General features: G+C 46.1%; 1 protein-coding gene across 1 annotated transcript in view; it reads right to left on the bottom strand.

Moving 5' to 3' along the window:
* pepd (peptidase D) overlaps nt 1-9604 on the bottom strand; it is a 73045-nt gene extending 63441 nt beyond the window's left edge. The window contains exon 1 of the mRNA XM_033035924.1: nt 9522-9604. Coding sequence (XP_032891815.1) covers nt 9522-9538 — 17 coding nt within the window. The 5' untranslated portion in view covers nt 9539-9604. The remainder of the gene's footprint in view (nt 1-9521) is intronic.
* Between the last annotated feature and the right edge of the window lie 9808 nt (nt 9605-19412).

The raw sequence follows: 19412 nt of genomic DNA, 5'->3' as shown, positions 1-19412 counted from the left end.
CTTTGGAGTGGGATAGGAAACCGGAGCACCTGGAGAAAACCCACGCGGTTCCAGGAGTCCCAGTTTCAGGTTGAGATGCTTCTATTCCTCCTGAAAAATGTCTGACCATCTATGGATAGGTAAAGTTTAGAAGAATATGGGCAGGTAGATGGGGGATTTTGGACAGAGGCAAGTTGGTCTAAAGGGCCTATTTCCATGTTGTATGACCATGACTCTCCAATCTATGCCCTGTAATTTTATAAACCTGTCAGATCACTTCTTAACTTACAACGTTGTAGAGAAAGCAACCCAACCTCTCCTTATAGCTTATACTGTTCAATCCAGACTACACATCCTGATAAATCTCTTGCATACCCTCCACAGTCTCCACATCCTTCCTGTAATGGGGCAACCAGAACAATACTCCAAATGCAGCCTAACCAAAAATCCACACTGTTGCAACATGACTTTCTGACTCTTGAACTGAATACCGCAACCAATGAAGGCAAGCATACTAAGCACCTTCTTTACCGCTCACCACTATCAGTGAACTTAGGGCTTACACTCAGAGATCCCATGACATCAATGGTCCAAAGGACCCTGTCATATACTGTGTAATTTCCCCTGATTTTTCACCTCCGAATGCACAACACGTCACTTGCCCAAATTAAACCAACCCCACAATTTTTCTGGCCATATTTCCAACTGATCCATTGGATCCACCTGTTGTATATTTTGACAACTTTCCTAACTATCCTCAACTCCACCAACTATGGGGGAAATCAATTGGGAGCTGTGCTGTGTAGGTGCTTCTTAAAACCAAGTGATCTTCCCTACTGATGTTTGTACACTTGTGTTGGAAATGGTCCATGGCAGAAATCTGCTGCTTTACACATTGTAAGATGAAGCAACACTCCGTGCATTGACCATTTTGCTTGGAGGATGCTGTGGCAGGAGATTGTAGCTTACCACAGGAGGGTGGGCGAGAGAGTTGAAGGCCTCCTTGATCACCACATTTATTAATCAGCAAACATCTGCTCAGAATGGGGGAAGAGAGGGTTCAAGCTCAATTGGAGACAATTATCTCCACCAGGAATGAATGCTGCCCAAAGATCCTTCTGGTGGCAACCCAACGAGCCGCAGAGATGTGTAAGAAAGTCTGAAGAAGGGTCTCGACCCGAAACGTCACCCATTCCTTCTCACCAGAGATGCTGCCAGAATTACTCCAGCATTTTTGTGAGCTGGAGAGATGGCTCTGGTGCAGCTTGAAGACTATATCCGAGTATTGACAGCAAGTGTGAGGGACAGCCCAGCACAGAGCAGTAGCCCCCCTCCCTAGTGGCCTAGGAGGTTGGTGACTAGCTAAAAGTAGCTTGCTGAATTCCAAACCAGGGCAAACACCACAGGCAATCAAGCAAATGAGTTCATGTTTAGATTAAACATTGACCTGCACACAGCTGGGAGGAATTTTGAAGTGATTGCAGAAGTTATATTGCACATGTTGCTGCAATCATGCTGATGCAACTCACTTGTGCTGTGCAGTATCTCACCAGGGCTGAGCAGCAGACTACTCAGCAGAACAAGGGACCGGCAGGGATATACAGGGCACACCCAAGCATAGCAGTAGAGCAAGGCCAAAATGCAAGCGATTCCGTAGTGGAAACAGGTGGAATTCCAGCCAGATCTGGCAGCAGAGACACTTGGGGAGGTGGGCCAACTGCTGACCAGACAATCACTGCATCTATTGGTAAGAATCTCAATCCAGGCAGCTGGAATCAAGAGGAGGATCAGAGCCACCCGAACATTGGAGGTGCCAGCACCAAGGGGCACACCCCAGCAGTACTCAAGGTGTCAGCTACCACAGGGCCCCCCTTCGGGCTCCCCACTCCGGCTCTGACAAGGCTGCCTATCATTGATGATAATCTGTCACTACTGCTGTCTTGGATGTAACGTCTTCGAGAAACAATTCGAAATGCAGGAGTTGCTACCTGTGTCTCACCCAAGAATCATCCCACAATCTCAAAACTCAATCACGTTGCACAGTGGGGAGGTTTACTGTGTGCTCAATCTTGCTCGCAGAACGCATTCTACATCTTCCCCTTTGCTATTATATACTTGATTGTGTAGGAAGGAACTGTAGGTGTGGGTTTTTAAACCAAAGATAGATACAAAATGCTGGAGTAACTCAGTGGGTCAGGCAGCATTTCGGGAGAAACAGAATACACGAGCTTAAGTCATAACCCTGACCCACCAAGATGACACTGTGGTGGTGGGCCTGATCTCAGACAACGATGAGAAGGCCTACCGGGAGGAGGTGGCTGATCTAGCACTCTGGTGCCAGGATAACAGCCTCCTCTTGAACATCAAAAAAACGAAGGAGCTGATCATGGAACGACAGATGGCACAATGGGCTAAGTGTTCGGCTGGCAACCGGAAGGTAGCCGATTCGAATCCCGCTTGGAGTGCATACTGTCGTTGTGTCCTTGGGCAAGACACTTCACCCACCTTTGCCTGTGTGTGAGTGATTGGTGGTGGTCGGAGGGGCCGTAGGTGCAGATTGGCAGCCACGCTTCCGTCAGTCAGCCCCAGGGCAGCTGTGGCTACAGAAGTAGCTTACCACCACCGAGTGTGACTGAGGAGTGAATGAATAATGCGATGTAAAGCGCCTTGAGTATTAGAAAGGCGCTATATAAATCCCATACATCATTATTATTATTATGGACTTTAGGAGGGCACATCATCCGAGGACGTACACTCCATTGAGGATAAATGGGGATCCTGTGGATAGGGTGAACTGTTTTAAATATCTGGAAGTCCACATCTCCGAGGATATGACATGGGCATCACACGCCTCAGCACTCGTGAGTAAGGCAAGGCAGCGCCTTTACCACCTCAGGCAACTGAGGAAATTCAGAGTATCTCCGAGGATCCTCCAGTGCTTCTACGCAGCGGCAGTGGAAAGCATCTTGTCGGGGAACATTACCATCTGGTTTGGGAATTGCTCTGCCAAGGACAAGAAGGCTCTGCAGAGAGTAGTGCGTTCGGCCGAACTCACTATGGGAACTTCACTTGCCTCCCTGCAGGAACTATACATCAGGAGGTGCAACTCCAGAACCAACAATATCATGAGACCCCTTCCACCCCTGCAACGGACTGTTCCAGCTGCTACGGTCAGGCAAACGCCTCCGTTGCCATGCGGTGAGAACAGAGAGGTTGAGAAGGAGTTTCTTCCCAGAGGCCATTCGGACTGTAAACGCCTATCTCACCAGGGACTAACTCTACTGAACGTTTTTCCTTCCATTATTTATTATGTAAAGGTATATGTGTGTTATGATTGTGTTTATAATTTGTTTGGTTGTTTGTCTTTTTGCACAAAAGTCCGCGAGCATTGCCACTTTCATTTCACTGCACATCTCGTATGTGTATGTGACAAATAAACTCGACTTGACTCTGGCATTGTCTACCTTGTATTTATAATTATTTATTATCAATTGTATAATGCATTGTAGATCAGACCTGATGGGAGAGCATGCAAAAACAGAGCTTTTCACTGTACACATGACAAAATAAACCAAAACTATTTACTTCATGGCTAATGATCTGGAAATCACAACCAGCATGTATTATCCTTCGCCCTTATGAAGATGGCAGTGAGCTGCCATTGCCCCTTGAAAGTATTTCCACTGTGCTATCAAGGAAGAGGATCAGAGAGAGTTGCAGTTAAGAGTTTTGTCTGCTGCACAGGAGAGGTGGAATTGCAGTACTGTGGATACTTTATAAATTACAATAAGGATGGATCAGCACTTAATCCAAATGAAAGTAGGAATCTTTCAAAGCAGTAAATAATTGAAACCTTGATACCAAATCTTGTTCCCATGTCATTCTGAATTGGAGAACAAGCCACCACATTCATATTTCCACACGTTTTTAATTAAAATATGGACCTTGCATCATTTCACTTTTGATTAGCGACTCATCGCTGGTCAACTGTTCCAGCCATTTTCCATTTTAGTCCACTCCACCTAGCTTCATTCTGTGGTGATACTGCCTCAAGAAACACAGACCATCGGGGTGTAAAAACCCCCCAAAAAAAACAAAACAACAAAATAACAAAAACAGACTTGGTTGGTAGTCCCCTTTCTAGATACATAGAAAATAGGTGCAGGAGTAGGCCATTCGGCCCCTTCGAGCCTGCACCACCATTCAATATGATCATGGCTGATCATCCAACTCAGTATCCCGTACCTGCCTTCTCTCCATACCCCCTGATCCCTTTAGCCACAAGGGCCACATCTAACTCCCTCTTAAATATAGCCAATGAACTGGCCTCAACTACCCTCTGTGGCAGAGAGTTCCAGAGATTCACCACTCTCTGTGTGAAAAAGTTTCTTCTCATCTCAGTCCTAAAGGATTTCCCCCTTATCCTTAAGCTGTGACCTCTTGTCCTGGACTTCCCCAACATCGGGAACAATCTTCCTGCATCTAGCCTGTCCAACCCCATAAGAATTTTGTACGTTTCTATAAGATCCCCTCTCAATCTCCTAAATTCTAGCGAGTATAAGCCAAGTCTATCCAGTCTTTCTTCATATGAAAGTCCTGACATCCCAGCAATCAATCTGGTGAACCTTCTCTGCACTCCCTCTATGGCTATAATGTCCTTCCTCAGATTTGGAGACCAAAACTGTACGCAATACTCCAGGTGTAGTCTCACCAAGACCCTGTACAACTGCAGTAGAACCTCCCTGCTCCTATACTCAAATCCTTTTGCTATGAAAGCTAACATACCATTCGCTTTCTTCACTGCCTGCTGCACCTGCATGCCTACTTTCAATGACTGGTGTACCATGACACCCAGGTCTCGCTGCATCTCCCCTTTTCCTAATCGGCCACCATTTAGATAATAGTCTGCTTTCCTGTTTTTGCCACCAAAGTGGATAACCTCACATTTATCCACATTATACTGCATCTGCCAAACATTTGCCCACTCACCCAGCCTATCCAAGTCACCTTGCAGTCTCCTAGCATCCTCCTCACAGCTAACACTGCCCCCCAGCTTAGTGTCATCCGCAAACTTGGAGATGTTGCATTCAATTCCCTCATCTAGATCATTAATATAAATTGTAAATAGCTGGGGTCCCAGCACTGAGCCTTGCGGTACCCCACTAGTCACTGCCTGCCATTGTGAAAAGGACCCGTTTACTCCTACTCTTTGCTTCCTGTTTACCAGCCAGTTCTCTATCCACATCAATACTGAACCGTGTGCTTTAAGTTTGTATACTAATCTCTTATGTGGGACCTTGTTGAAAGCCTTCTGAAAGTCCAGATACAACACATCCACTGGTTCTCCCCTATCCACTCTACTAGTTACATCCTCGAAAAATTCTATAAGATTCGTCAGACATGATTTACCTTTCGTAAATCCATGCTGACTTTGTCCAATGATTTCACCACTTTCCAAATGTGCTGCTATCCCATCTTTAATAACTGACTCTAGCAGTTTCCCCACTACCGATGTTAGACTAACTGGTCTGTAATTCCCCATTTTCTCTCTCCCCCCCTTCTTAAAAAGTGGGGTTACGTTTGCTACCCTCCAATCCTCAGGAACTACTCCAGAATCTAAAGAGTTTTGAAAAATTATCACTAATGCATCCACTATTTCTGGAGCTACTTCCTTAAGTACTCTGGGATGCAGCCTATCTGGCCCTGGTGCTTTATCGGCCTTTAACCCATTCAATTTACCCAACACCACTTCCCGACTAACCTGGATTTCACTCAGTTCCTCTATCTCCTTTGACCCGCGGTCCCCTGCTATTTCCAGCAGATTATTTATGTCTTCCTTAGTGAAGACGGAACCAAAGTAGTAATTCAATTGGTCCGCCATATCCTTGTTCCCCATGATCAACTCACCTGTTTCTGACTGCAAGGGACCTACATTTGTTTTAACTAATCTCTTTCTCTTCACATATCTATAAAAACTTTTGCAGTCAGTTTTTATGTTCCCTGCCAGTTTTCTTTCATAATCTATTTTCCCTCCTGAATATTGAATCTCCCTGGATGTTCAGCTCCCAGCCTTGGTCACCCTGGAGCCATGTCTCCGTGATCCCGACTATATCATAATCATTAATAGCTATCTGCACGTTCAACTCGTCCACCTTATTACGAATGCTCCTTGCATTGAGACACAAAGCCTTCAGGCTTGTTTTTACAACGCTCTTACCCCTTATACAATTATGTTGAAAAGTGGCCCTTTTTGATTTTTGCCCTGGATTTGTCTGCCTGCCACTTTTACTTTTCACCTTGCTACCTATTGCTTCCGCCCGCATTTTACACCCCTCTGTTTCTCTGCTCACCCATTTAAGAACCCCACCACCTCTTATTCTGTTTATTATTGTTTTCTTCTTTCCCCCCTACATGTTGGGTCTGAATGCTTTCCTTCTCTGCCTCCTGCCTCACACACTGTCTAATAGCTTTCTCTATTTGAGTCCCTCCCCCCAACCATTCTAGTTTAAAGTCTCCCCAGTAGCCTTTGCAGATCTCCCCGCCAGGATATCCGTCCCCCTCAGGTTCAAGTGCAACCCATCCTTTTTGTACAGGTCGCACCTTCCACAAAAGAGGTCCCAATGATCCAGAAATTTGAATCCCTGCCCTCTGCACCAGTCCTTCAGCCACACATTTATCCTCCACCTTGCTCCATTCCTACTCTCACTGTCGCGTGGCACAGGCAGTAATCCCGAGATTGTTACCTTTGCTGTCCTACTCTTTAACTCCCCTCCTAACTCCCTAAATTCTCCTTTCAGGACCTCTTCTCTTTTTTTACCTATGTCATTGGTACCTATATGTACCACGACCTCAGGCTCCTCTCCCTCCTCTTTCAGGATATCTTGGACACGTTGAGACACATCACAGACCCTGGCACCAGGGAGGCAAACTACCATCCGGGTCTCCCGACTGCGTCCACAGAATCGCCTGTCTGACCCCCTAACTATAGAGTCCCCTATTAGTATTGCTCTCCTCTTCTTTTCCTTACCCTTCTGAGCAACAGGACCGGTCTCTGTACCGGAGGCCCGGCCACTGTCGCTACCCCCAGGTAGGCTGTCCCCCCCAACAGTGCTCAAACAGGAGTACGTATTGTCAAGGTGTACCGCCACCTGGGTACTCTCTAGTCCCTGCCTGTGCCCCTTGCCTCTCCCAACCGTGATCCACTTGCCTGCCTCCTGTGGTCTTGGAGTGACCACCTCCCTGTAACTCCTATCAATGACTTCCTCGCTCTCCCTGACCAGACAGAGGTCATCGAGCTGCTGCTCCAGGTTCCTAATACGGTCCCTTAGGAGCCCCATCTCGATACACCTGGCACAGATGTGGACGTCTGGAGGGCTATCAGACTCCATGACTTCCCACATCTGACATCCAGAACAGTAAACTGCCCTGGCCCCCATACTCCCCTTACCTAGGATACAATACAAAACAAACTGCTACAATACAGTACAATCAGCAGGGATCTGACTCCCAATCAGCTGGTCCCTCTTGTCTGCTTCCACCAATCAGCAGCTTCCTCAAACCCACTTGTTTTTGAAGTGGAACTTGGAACGTTGCAGATTTCAGCTCCTCCTCCCTCTGCGACCTCTCCAACGGCCTCTGTAGAAGCAAGCCCCGCGCTCCTCTTTAAATTCTACCGCTCGGGTGTAGCTCCTCCCTCTGCGACCTCTCCAACGGCTCTCGGGCCTCTGTAGAAGCAAGCCCCGCGCTCCTCTTTAAATCCTACCGCTCGGGTGTAGCTCCTCCCTCTGCGACCTCTCCAACGGCTCTTGGGCCTCTGCGGAGTTTAATGTTATAATAGAGCGATTGTTTCTCCTTTCTTTTTCCTTCTTTTCTAGGGTCTTCTTTATTTCTTTACTTCCTTCTCTAACTTCTTTTCTAAGGGGCTTTCTTTTCTCAACACTCTTGCACCTTCACGACTCTTGCGCACTTTCTTTACTTCTATCTTTTTCTTAAAGCTCAAAAAATGAAGAGGTACAAAAAATGTATTAAGACATATGTGTTGTGTAGTATTGTAATTTACCGTACTTCTAATTAAAAAAATAAATTAAAAAAAAGAAAGAAACACAGACCATTTAATAGAATCCTAATCTAATTCACACTCCTGAGGGGCAGTTGATCATTAGAAATCATTCTTTACTCAACCGTCAAGAGAGCACAACAGAGACTCCACTTCCTGAGGGTGCTCAGGAGGCACAACGCCAAGAAGAAGCTGCTGGTGACCATTGAGAGTCTACTGACATATTGCAGGTCAGTGTGGTATGCAGGCTGCTCTTCTGCAGATAAGAAAGCGCTCCAGAGAGTGGTAAAAACAGCAGAGAGAATCACCGGCTGCCCACTGGAGGATATTGCCACCTCGCGCTACCTCAGCAGAGCCACTAAAATCATCAAAGACTCCACACACCCCGGTCACCACCTTTTTGAACTGTTGCCCTCTGGCAGGAGTTACAGGTCAGCCAAAACACGCACCTCCAGACTCAGAGACAGTTTCTTCCCCAAAGCAATCTTCACACTCAACATGAAAAAACACTGAGTATTATTCATGCTGCACTCTTCCATGCTGCTACCCACCTTGAGCTTTTACTATCACCATGTACAGTACTGATTACTTATTTTAATACATAGTTTTTAAATTGTGTCCTGTGTTTTTATGTTTGTATATTATGCACCAATGGAGTGGCAACAACAATTTCGTTGGATGCAGTGCTTACAACAACAAATAAAGGCATTTCATTTCATTTTCATTCTCCCTTAATCTGCTGACTCTAGCCAGAGCACCCCACACCAGACATCCCTAAATCTGAATACTCTGCACAAATGACCACTGAATACAAGAGTAGCCTCAAATGTTGTAATTAAAAGCATTCAGGACAAATTTGTTGATGTCCCATCCAATTTAGACCCAAAAATGACTGCAGATCCACAATATACCATGGGAGCCAGCCAATTAACTGTTGGATTACTAACTTTTGGAAGAACAAAGTAGATACACCAGTCAGCCATAGAGGCACTTATGCTTAATTAAACGTTAGGACTTGCCCTGCACTTCATCCCCTCTCCCTCTCTCTCCAGATTCCTCTCGATTCTGTTAATGTCCACCATATCTCAACCCTCCGCAAAACAATAAGAACGAGCAGAAACGTCGCATCCAAGCACTAAATGTGATAGACTGAGTCAAGCTTTTCATTCGGCAGACTGTCCTGTTCTCCAGAAAGAGCCTTCCATAATTTTCCTTGGAGTTTTAAAAGCTTTTATTGAGCACCAGAGTCTCAGTTCCAGCATCTGCAGTTCCTTCTTAAACAGAGTGATCAAGTGCCCGGGTAACAGTCCGGCCCCGTTAACCGGACCCTGCCCCTGCCTGGAGCTCAGACGGCGGTCACTCGCTCGCTCGCCCGCCCGCCTCCAGCCGCCCCTTACCCCGTCTCATCCCCATCACCCACCCACCCAACTCCCACCTGACGCCAAACCGCAGCCGCCAGTAACCAAAGATCCCAGTAACCACTTACTGTTCATTCGCCGACATCTTGCAGCGCTTTCTCTTTCACATGATCGGTCATGTGATCTTATTGTGCAGGCAAGCCACGCCCCCTGCCCGGGCACCCAATGGCGGTGGGCGGGGCGGGGCCATCGCAAGGACTACACGAGACCCTGGGACACAGGAGCTGAATTAGGCCATTCGGCCCTTCCAGTTAGACATAGAAACATAGAAAATAGATGCAGGAGTAGGCCATTCAATATGATCATGGCTGATCATCCAAAATCAATACCCCTTTCTTGCTTTTCCCCCATATTCCTTGATTCCTTTAGCCCTACGAGCTAAAGCTAATTCCTTTCAGCCCATCCAGTTAGTCTATTCAGCCCATCCAGTTAGTCCATTCAGCCCATCCAGTTAGTCCATTCAGCCCATCCAGTTAGTCCATTCAGCCCATCCAGTTAGTCCATTCAGCCCATCCAGTTAGTCCATTCAGCCCATCCAGTTAGTCCATTCAGCCCATCCAGTTAGTCCATTCAGCCCATCCAGTTAGTCCATTCAGCCCATCCAGTTAGTCCATTCAGCCCATCCAGTTAGTCCATTCAGCCCATCCAGTTAGTCCATTCAGCCCATCCAGTTAGTCCATTCAGCTCATCCAGTTAGTCCATTCAGCCCATCCAGTTAGTCCATTCAGCCCATCCAGTTAGTCCATTCAGCCCATAGAGTTAGTCCATGGGGCACAATTCTGCCATTCAGCCATTGAGGACCAGAGGTTATAGCCTCAGAATTAAAGGATGGTAATTTTAGGAAGGAGATGAGGAGGGTTTCTTTAGTCAGTGGGTGGTTAATCTGTGGAATTCATTGCCACAGAAAGCTGTGGAGGCCAAGTCACTATATATTTTTAATGCATAGATAGATATAGATTCTTGATTAGTACGGGTGTCAGAGGTTATGGGGAGAAGGCAGGAGAATAGGATTGAGAAGTATTGGGTAGATCAGCCATGATTGAATGGCAGAGTACACTTGATGGGCCGAATGGACTAATTCTGCTCATCACTTATGAACATGAGTTAGGCCATGTTAGCAGAATTCTGGCATTCAGCCCATCGAGCCTGCTCTGCCATTCTCCCCGTAACCTTTGATGCCCTTCCTAATCAATAACCTGGTGCTATTTACATCTAGGAACTTTGAAGCTCTTGGTTATCTTGGGCAGCTGCAATCCCTGGCCTATCAGACACGTACCTGGCACCTTCTGCCCCACAGAGCACATTCTTGTTTTGTGGGTACATAGATTGCAGGAGGTTGCAGCCCTTGTTTGAGTATTGGGAGGGAATGCTCCTCAAGATCTGGTTGCTCCCGGCGGGCAGGCCCGACTCGCCCATCGTGGGCCCACGACGGAGGACTCGCCCGCCGCTATAAGAGGAACGAGGATCGCCCGCCGGGGACCGATAATAGAGGACCTGCCTGGAAGGCCCGGCTTCCCCACAGCGAGCTCCGAATCGGCATTGAGCTACAAAGAGCGTGGAGGGTTCAGAGAGTGAGCTGGACCGGTGAAGGCAATGCGGAACCCGGCGGAGAGCCGCTGAGTACAAAGGGTTGACCCAGTGTGGGGGTCCACCGAGAACAAAGGAGGGGCAGCAGGGGGTGGGGTGGGGGGCATAAGGAGAACAGGCTGGTGCTCCTCCCACATGCGGCAGCAGATAGTGGAGAAGACTTCGGTACAATTTTAACTTGGTCGACGGCAACATGTGACGACACTTGCGTAGGGCCTAGGTTGTATGCAAAACAAAGCATTTCACTGTACCTAGGTATCCTATAAAGTTTCATACATTCCTTCATCTGCAGATGGAATGGACAGATGATATTTCATGTCAGGGCCCTTCTTTTCTTGTCAGGTCGGGGGAGTTCCCCTCCGCCACGGGAACCATGTAGTCCCGTGCTACCTGCTCCATGGTCGGATAGTCGGCGACTAAACTGTCTCCCCCACCTGGTTTGCCCGGTGAGCAGGAGGCTGTGGACCCAGAGCAGGACCAAAAACAAGACCAGTCAAAGGGCAGATGAGCTTCTAGCGAGCCAACGGCCATCCACACTTCAGTAGAAGTTGCGATCACTGTCGTACGTAGCATTGTAAGGAATGATGATAAAGCACACACACCAAAATCCTATAACGCCAGCGGCAGAAATCCGCAGGAGCTGGAGGACAGAGATGTGTGGTGCGTCCGTCACTGTTCCCGTTGGAAACCAGCACCACTCCGTCGTTAATGTTTTCACCGATGATGAACCCTTCTTCTGACTGATGGGTCAGGGATTTCCTCGGTAATCTGTTCTATGGTGACCATTCACAGGTCCAGGCAGCAGGATCCTGGGTGGCCTGTCCGAGCTGACTGCCTGCCCCTCTTTCTAGGATACATTCATGCCTGGGTGTTCCTAGACATGGAAAGCATGGTCCTGGCTGGCTCACGGCATAGCTCAGTACCAAAGGAGGTGGATTGTACCCTGGATGCAGAGAGATTTCACATTAATGGAATGAGGGTAACCAGAGAGAGAATAGGGCACCTCAGAAACCAAAGTGTTGTGGAGCCGCAACAGATGGGCAAGGTCCTCAATTAATATTACTCTGTTTTTAGTGTGGAGAAGAACATGAAGAGTAGGGAACTTAGTTAGTGGTGGTACAAAGAACTGCAGATGCTGGATTACACAAATAAATGACAGTGCTGGAGTAGCTCAGCGGGCCAGGCAGCATCTCTGGAGGACATGGATAGGTGACGTTTCAGGTTTGAAGAAGGGACCTGATCAGAAATGTTCTTATCCATGTTCTCCAGAGATGCTGCCTGTCCCGCTGAGTTATTCCTCCAGGATAGAGTTTATTTTTAAGTTAATGGTAATGTCTTGAGGATGGTCTGTATTAGGAAATGCTGGACGGTTTAACATGTTTCAAAGCGGCTAAATCTTCCAGACCTGACCAGTATATCCAAAGAAGCTAGAGAAGAAATGGCAGGAATCCTACCTGAGATATATGCACCGTTGTTAAACACGGATGAAGTGCCAGAAGACAGGAGAGTGGCCAATCTTGTGCCTCTGTTTAAGAAAGGCTGCAAAGGAAAGCAACACAATTTTTTTTTTAAAGCAGCATGGATAAGTTGGGTCGAAGGGCCTGTTTCCATGCTGAGACAACATTTGAATTTAATTTGTAGGAAAGAACTGCAGATGCTGGTTTAAATCGAAGGTAGACACAAAATGTTGCAGTAACTCAACGGGACAGGTAGCATCTCTGGAGAGAAGGAATGTGTGACGTTTCAGGTCGAGGTCCTTCTTCAGATTTAATTTAAATTAATTTAATTTAATTTAAATTTAGTTGTTGATTATTTGAAGCTGTAAGTAAAGATATTTTAATGACATTTGAAATACAACTGATTACAGAGAAGAGCTCGCTGTACACTTTCCTGTCACACACTCCATGCTTAAGGACAGCATAGTTAGAAACAGAGTAAAGGTGAGAAGCCTCAGAAATATATTAAATACAAATATTGCTTTTCACATTTTCATTATCGTTCTTACTATGAGGTTCTTTCCTTCAATTATTAATTTGTGATTTAAACAAATTCGATCCCTCTGACCATTCAATTAAAATTTAAAATTGCAGCATTAGCCTGATAGTGAGATTTGGACTGAGATGCACTTCACATCGGCCCATTCCACATCATCTTCATCGTCTGTTGCTCCTGGCAACCAAGAGATATCTCCTGCAGTGATATTAGAGGCAAAGGGCAACATCTCTGGAGTGAGAGTAATAGGGTTGCGAGGTAGGTTTCGTCAGAGTGAGAACACCGGCAGTGCAGCCCTCCCACTGTACCACCCCTCCCACAGTGTGGCGCTCCCTCAGTACTGCCCCTCCCACAGCATGTCTCCCTCAGTACTGCCCCTCCCACCGCGCTGCAATAGTCAGCCTAGATATAGGGATGAACTGTTTGGGATTGGCATCCATGAGCTCCCGAGTGAGCAACTCCCCAGTGAGGAAAGGCAACCCCAGTCTGCTGCATGCCAGCAGATCCAGTCACCTCCCGCAGGAAAATCTTAAAATAAATCCGAAGAAACAAACACTCTGAGGAATCATAGCAACCACAACACAATGCATATCCTGTCTGAGATGGGATGGTTGAGAGTGTTGAGCTGAGGTTGATGGTTCTCTGCACAGACAAAGCAGCATGGATGGTGGTCTGTGTGTCACAAGCCATAAACTGAGGGGCAACCAAAGAGGGCCAGTGGACGATGGGAAAGCTGAGCTCAGTCCAGGCTGGTGACTGGCTTCTCCCTCAACCCTGGTCCCTGCACTAACCAACCACCGATCAATGAGAACTGAGAATAGACCCAAACACTGACCAATGAGGACAAACCCAAACACTGACCAATGGTGATTGAGGACAGACCAACCAGTGACCAATGGGTATAGTCAAAAGCAGACCCAACTACTGACCAATGGAATGGGCGAAAGCAGACCCAACCACTAACCAGTGGGATCTGCAGAAAACATCCTCAGCCAGGTTCACTTTCACACGGTCCTTCTCTGACTCTTCCCTTGCCTTGTCGGATTTCTCTGTTCATGGAGCTCTAATATCTATTACATAGCAAATTCCCACAGCTATTGCAACTGTACTTCCTTCACCTCTGCTTCCTTCAGTCATTCCCTTCTATTCTCTCCCTTCCTCTGCGTCTATTGCATTTCAAATAATGATGAGATGTTTCCACACAGGTGTCTTTGAAATATATCACCAACAATTTGTCCTAGTCCAATGGCAATAGCACTATGGCCAAAAAATCACACCAAAAAGTCTCTACTTCCTTAAAAGGCTGAGGAAATTTGGCATGTTTCCAATGATTCTGACTAATTTCTACAGATGCAACTTAGAAAGCGTCTCATCCAGCTTTGTTTGGCAACAGCTCTGCCCAAAATCTCAAGAAATTGCAAAGAGATGTGAATGTAGCTCAGTACATCACACACACCAGCCTCCCCCAGCAACTCCATCTACACCATGCTGCCTCAGGAAACCATCCAACATAATCAAGGACCACTTACAAGGGTTCTGCTCCCCTCTCCTGTCAGGCAGAAGATATAAATGCTTGAAATCCCATGCCATCAGATTTAGGAACAGCTTCTTCCCCGCTGTTATCAGTGTCTTGAACAGCCTGTTCATTTGGTAAGATGAATTAACCAATATTTCAATCTACCTTGTTGCAGCCTCTGCACTTTCTCTACAGCTGTAACACTGTAGTTGGCGCTCTGTTTAATTTTGCACTACCTGTTATACTCATGTATGGTATCATTTGTCTGGACAGCACAGAAAATTATCTGAATGGTGGCCGATTAGGAAAAGGGGAGATGCAACGAGACCTGGGTGTCATAGTACACCAGTCATTGAAAGTAGGCATGCAGGTGCAGCAGGCAGTGAAGAAAGCGAATGGTATGTTAGCATTCATAGCAAAAGGATTTGAGTATAAGAGCAGGGAGGTTCTACTGCAGTTGTACAGGGTCTTGGTGAGACCACACCTGGAGTATTGCGTACAGTTTTGGTCTCCTAATCTGAGGAAAGACATTCTTGCCATAGAGGGAATACAGAGAAGGTTCACCAGACTGATTCCTGGGATGGCAGGACTTTCATATGAAGAAAGACTGGATAGACTTGGCTTGTACTTGCTAGAATTTAGAAGATTGAGGGGGGATCTTATAGAAACTTACAAAATTCTTAAGGGGTTGGACAGGCTAGATGCAGGAAGATTATTCCCGATGTTGGGGAAGTCCAGAACAAGGGGTCACAGTTTAAGGATAAGAGGGAAGTCTTTTAGGATGGAGATTGGAAAATCATTTTTTACACAGAGAGTGGTGAATCTGTGGAATTCTCTGCCACAGAAGGTAGTTGAGGCCAGTTCATTGGCTATATTTAAGAGGGAGTTAGATGTGGCCCTTGTGGCTAAAGGGATCAGGGGCTATGGAGAGGAGGCAGGTATGGGATACTGAGTTGGATGATCAGCCATGATCATATTGAATGGCGGTGCAGGCTCGAAGGGCCGAATGGCCTACTCCTGCACCTATTTTCTATGTTTCTATGAAAACAACGTTTTTCACTGTATCTTTGTACATGTGATAATAATAAACCAGTAATCTCCACCAAAACTCCTTTTCATAGCATTTTACAATGCAACTATAGAGGGGCAACAATTGCCCTTCTCCCAAAATCAAAAGATCCAAATAGTCTTTCCAGATGAAGTAGCAATTCATTGTACTTCTTCCAATCTAGTGTATGGTAGTCAGTTTTCACAATGCATTTCTCCTCTGCATTGGAGAACCCAAACACAGACTGGGTGACTGCATTGCAGTGCATCTACATTCAGCCTGCACGGATGACCCTGAGCTTCCTGGTTACTTTCATTCTATTCCACTCCAATTGATCTCTTCTACTGTGGCTTCAACAAAACCTCATCTTCTGTTACAATCAGAAATCAATACCAAATTCAATCATTTCAGATAGCTCCTATTTTTCTGTTTCTACTTACGTATTCACCAAGGAGAAATATATTGTAGGCACAAGAACTAGCAGATGCTGAAATTTGACCCATCAGGTCTGCGCTGCCATTTGATCATGGCTGATCTATGTTTCCTTCTCAACCCCATTTTTCTGCTTTCTTCCCTTTGACACCCTTACTAATTATGAACTTATCAAATCTGCTTTAAAAATACCCAGACTCGGCCTCCACTGCCATCTGTGGCAATGAATTCCAGATTTACTGTTCTCTGGCTAAAGAAATTCTTCCTCAATTCCATTCTAAAGGCACGCCCTATTATTCTGAAGTTTGAAGAAGGGACCCGACCTGGAAATGTGTCCGTGCATTTTTGTAGGTTAATTAGCCCTCTGTAAATTGCGTGGGTGTGAAACTGGGATAACATAGAACTAGTGCGAATGGGTGATCGATGGTTGATGTGGACTCTGCGGTCCGAGGGGCCTGTTTCCATGCTGTATCTCTAAACTAAACCAAACTAAATATTTATTTCCACAAATGCTGCCGGAGCCACTAAATCTCTCCAGAAATATGTTGTAATCAGTGATTTCAGTTGGAAATTCTAGAGCACGATTAAAAATTAGGAGGTATTTGATGCTTTGAAAGAGATTGCTGGAGCGCTTACATAAGGTCAAAAGTAATAAGAGTAGAATTAGACCATTCGGCCCATCAAGTCTACTCTGCCATTCAATCATGACTGATCTATCTCTCTCCCTCCTAACTCCATTCTCCTTGCCTTCTCTCCATAACCCCTGACACCTGTACTAATCAAGAATCTACAGTATCTACGGAATCTCTGCCTTAAAAATATCCATTGACTTGGCCTCCACAGCCTAATGTGGCAAATAATTCCACAGATTCACCACCCTCTGACTAAAGAAATTCCTCCTCATTTCCCTCTTAAAGGAACGCCCTTTAATTCTGAGGCTATGACCTCTAGTCTTAGACTCTCTCACATCCAAGCCTTTCACTATTCAGTAAGTTTCAATTAGGTTCCCCTTCACCCTCTAAACTCTAGCGAGGACAGGCATAGTGTCGCCAAATGCTCATCGTGTGTTAACCCACTCATTCCTGGGATAACTCTCGTAAACCTCCTCTGGACTCTCTCGGGAGCCAACACATCCTTCCTCAGATATGGCGCCCAAAATTCCTCGCAATACTCCAAATACAGCCTGGCCAGTGCCATATAGAGCCTCAGCATTACATCCCTGTTTATGTATTCTCGTCCTCTTGAAATAAATGCTAGCATTGCATTTGCCTCCCTTACTACCAATGTGACTTGCAAATTGACTTTTTGGAAATCCTACACCAGCACTCCCAAGTCCCTTTTGCACCTCCGATTTCTGGATTCTCTCCCCATTTAGAAAATAGTCTATGCTTTTATTCCTCCTACCAAAATGCCTGACTACACACTTTGCTGCACCATACAGTACTCCACCTGCCACTTCTCTGTCCACTCCCAACCTGTCCAAATCTGTCTGCAGGATCCCTGCTCCCACTACACTACCTGCCCATCCACATATCTTCGTAACATATGCAAACTTGGCCACAAAGCCTTCCATCTCCTCATCCAATTGGAACATTGGTTATTGGGAAATAATCCTGATAATTAATCTACATTTAGAAACACAACGATTGATGAGGGATAATCAGCACTGAATTGTTTTGTGGCAGATCCTATCTGAATAATTTAATGGAATTTTGTGTAGCTAAAAAGCTAATTATATTGATGTGGTTGATGCGGTTTACACAGCCCTCCCTCATTACTGAAAATATCCATCCCGGATAATATCCCAGTGAATTTTCTCAAGTGAGGAGGTTTATGGTGCAACAACAGTTTGCAATGGGGGTGGGGAATTGTAGTGAAGAGAGAGCTCCATGGAGAGGGTGCAGTGGAGGGAATGTGTTGTTGTGATGGAGAGAGTGTTGCAGTGGAGAAGAGGGATTGCGTTAGATGGGTTATTTAGTAGAGAGGGTTACAACAGATAGGGGTTATGGGGGAGATGGGCTGCTATGAAGGGTGTTATGGTGGAGAGGGAGCAGAGATTGGGAGGGATGTTTATGATGCTGGAGGGCAAGAGTCGAATAAAGAGATTCCTACTTTCTACAGATTTCCCAGCTCATTAATGCAACAACACAACAAATAAATATACAATAATCAATAATACAATGATTTATCTGTCAAACTAGGTAACCGGAACAGAATAGTGCAAATTGACGTGCTTAGTACAACCTACATATAATCCATAGAAGATTGTTGCGAGGATAGAGTGGTGGTTAGGGTTGTGCACTGGTTGGTTCAAAGATGTTTGCTGGGGAGAAGCTGTTCTTGAACCTTAAGATCATAGCTCTCAGGCTCCTGTACCTTCTTCCCAATGGTAGTGGCGAGATGAGAGTGTGGCCAGGGTAGTGTGGGTCTTTGATGAAAACAGCTGCCTTTTTGAGGAATCATTTGTGTAGATGGCTTTGATGGTGTGGAGGTCAATACTTGTGAACCGGGCAATGTCTACCACTTTCCGCAGCTACCTTCATTCGAGTCACCGAATGTGACTCAGCCATGATGCAACCAGTCAGTATGCTCTCTACCTGCACAGAAGCAGACTTTTACAGCATAAAGCATTCATTTAAAAAGTTCCAGGCTATTAACGACTTTGCAAGAATACTGTTGAAAGCATTCTGTGATCCTGGGAAGTGCTATTTTTGGAGTGTCCTTGTATGTGAGCTGCAGGTTCCCAGAGGTGTGATGTGTGTGTGGCTGGTGGGTGGAGGTGGAGCTTGAATCACGACTGTGATATTTGCAGAAGCCCGAGTGGGCAGCGAGAGCCTGTGTTTTTGAGCACCAAAGGGTCAAACCCTCATTGAAACATTGGAAGGTACCTGTTTTAAAAAAAAAGATTATCCTTGCTTCCCATCAGATCCACAAACTCTATGAACCAGGGGTGTTAGAGACAATCCGATGAGCCTGGACATCTGAACCGGAGCTTGCTGCTGCAGGTGGAATCTAGACCATCTCCAGCCAGTCATGTTATCTCAACCGTACCAAGAAATCTGAGGTAAGCAACAGTCTTGCTTCTGGAGTGTGGGTACGTCTCTACTTAAGGCCAAGAGTTGAATAGTGAGGGAATGGGTCATCCGGACATCTGAGCTTCACTCCTTCTGCCGAGGGGGGTTCAGGAACCAGCCACACCCGGTGACACTCTCCATACAGGAAGAATTACTCCTCAGATACCAAGGCCACTTTGCGTCGACCTATTTTAATGACAGCTGTAGATAGTTGTTGCCACTACTGGGCAGCTGCATGTAGCACACCTTCAGACTGTCTGAAGGGTCCTGATCCAAAATGTAATTTGATCATTTCCCTCCACAGATTCTG

Source organism: Amblyraja radiata, chromosome 17, assembly GCF_010909765.2.
Source record: "Amblyraja radiata isolate CabotCenter1 chromosome 17, sAmbRad1.1.pri, whole genome shotgun sequence".
NCBI lineage: Eukaryota > Metazoa > Chordata > Chondrichthyes > Rajiformes > Rajidae > Amblyraja > Amblyraja radiata.
This window is presented reverse-complemented; position numbering and strand designations above follow the sequence as displayed.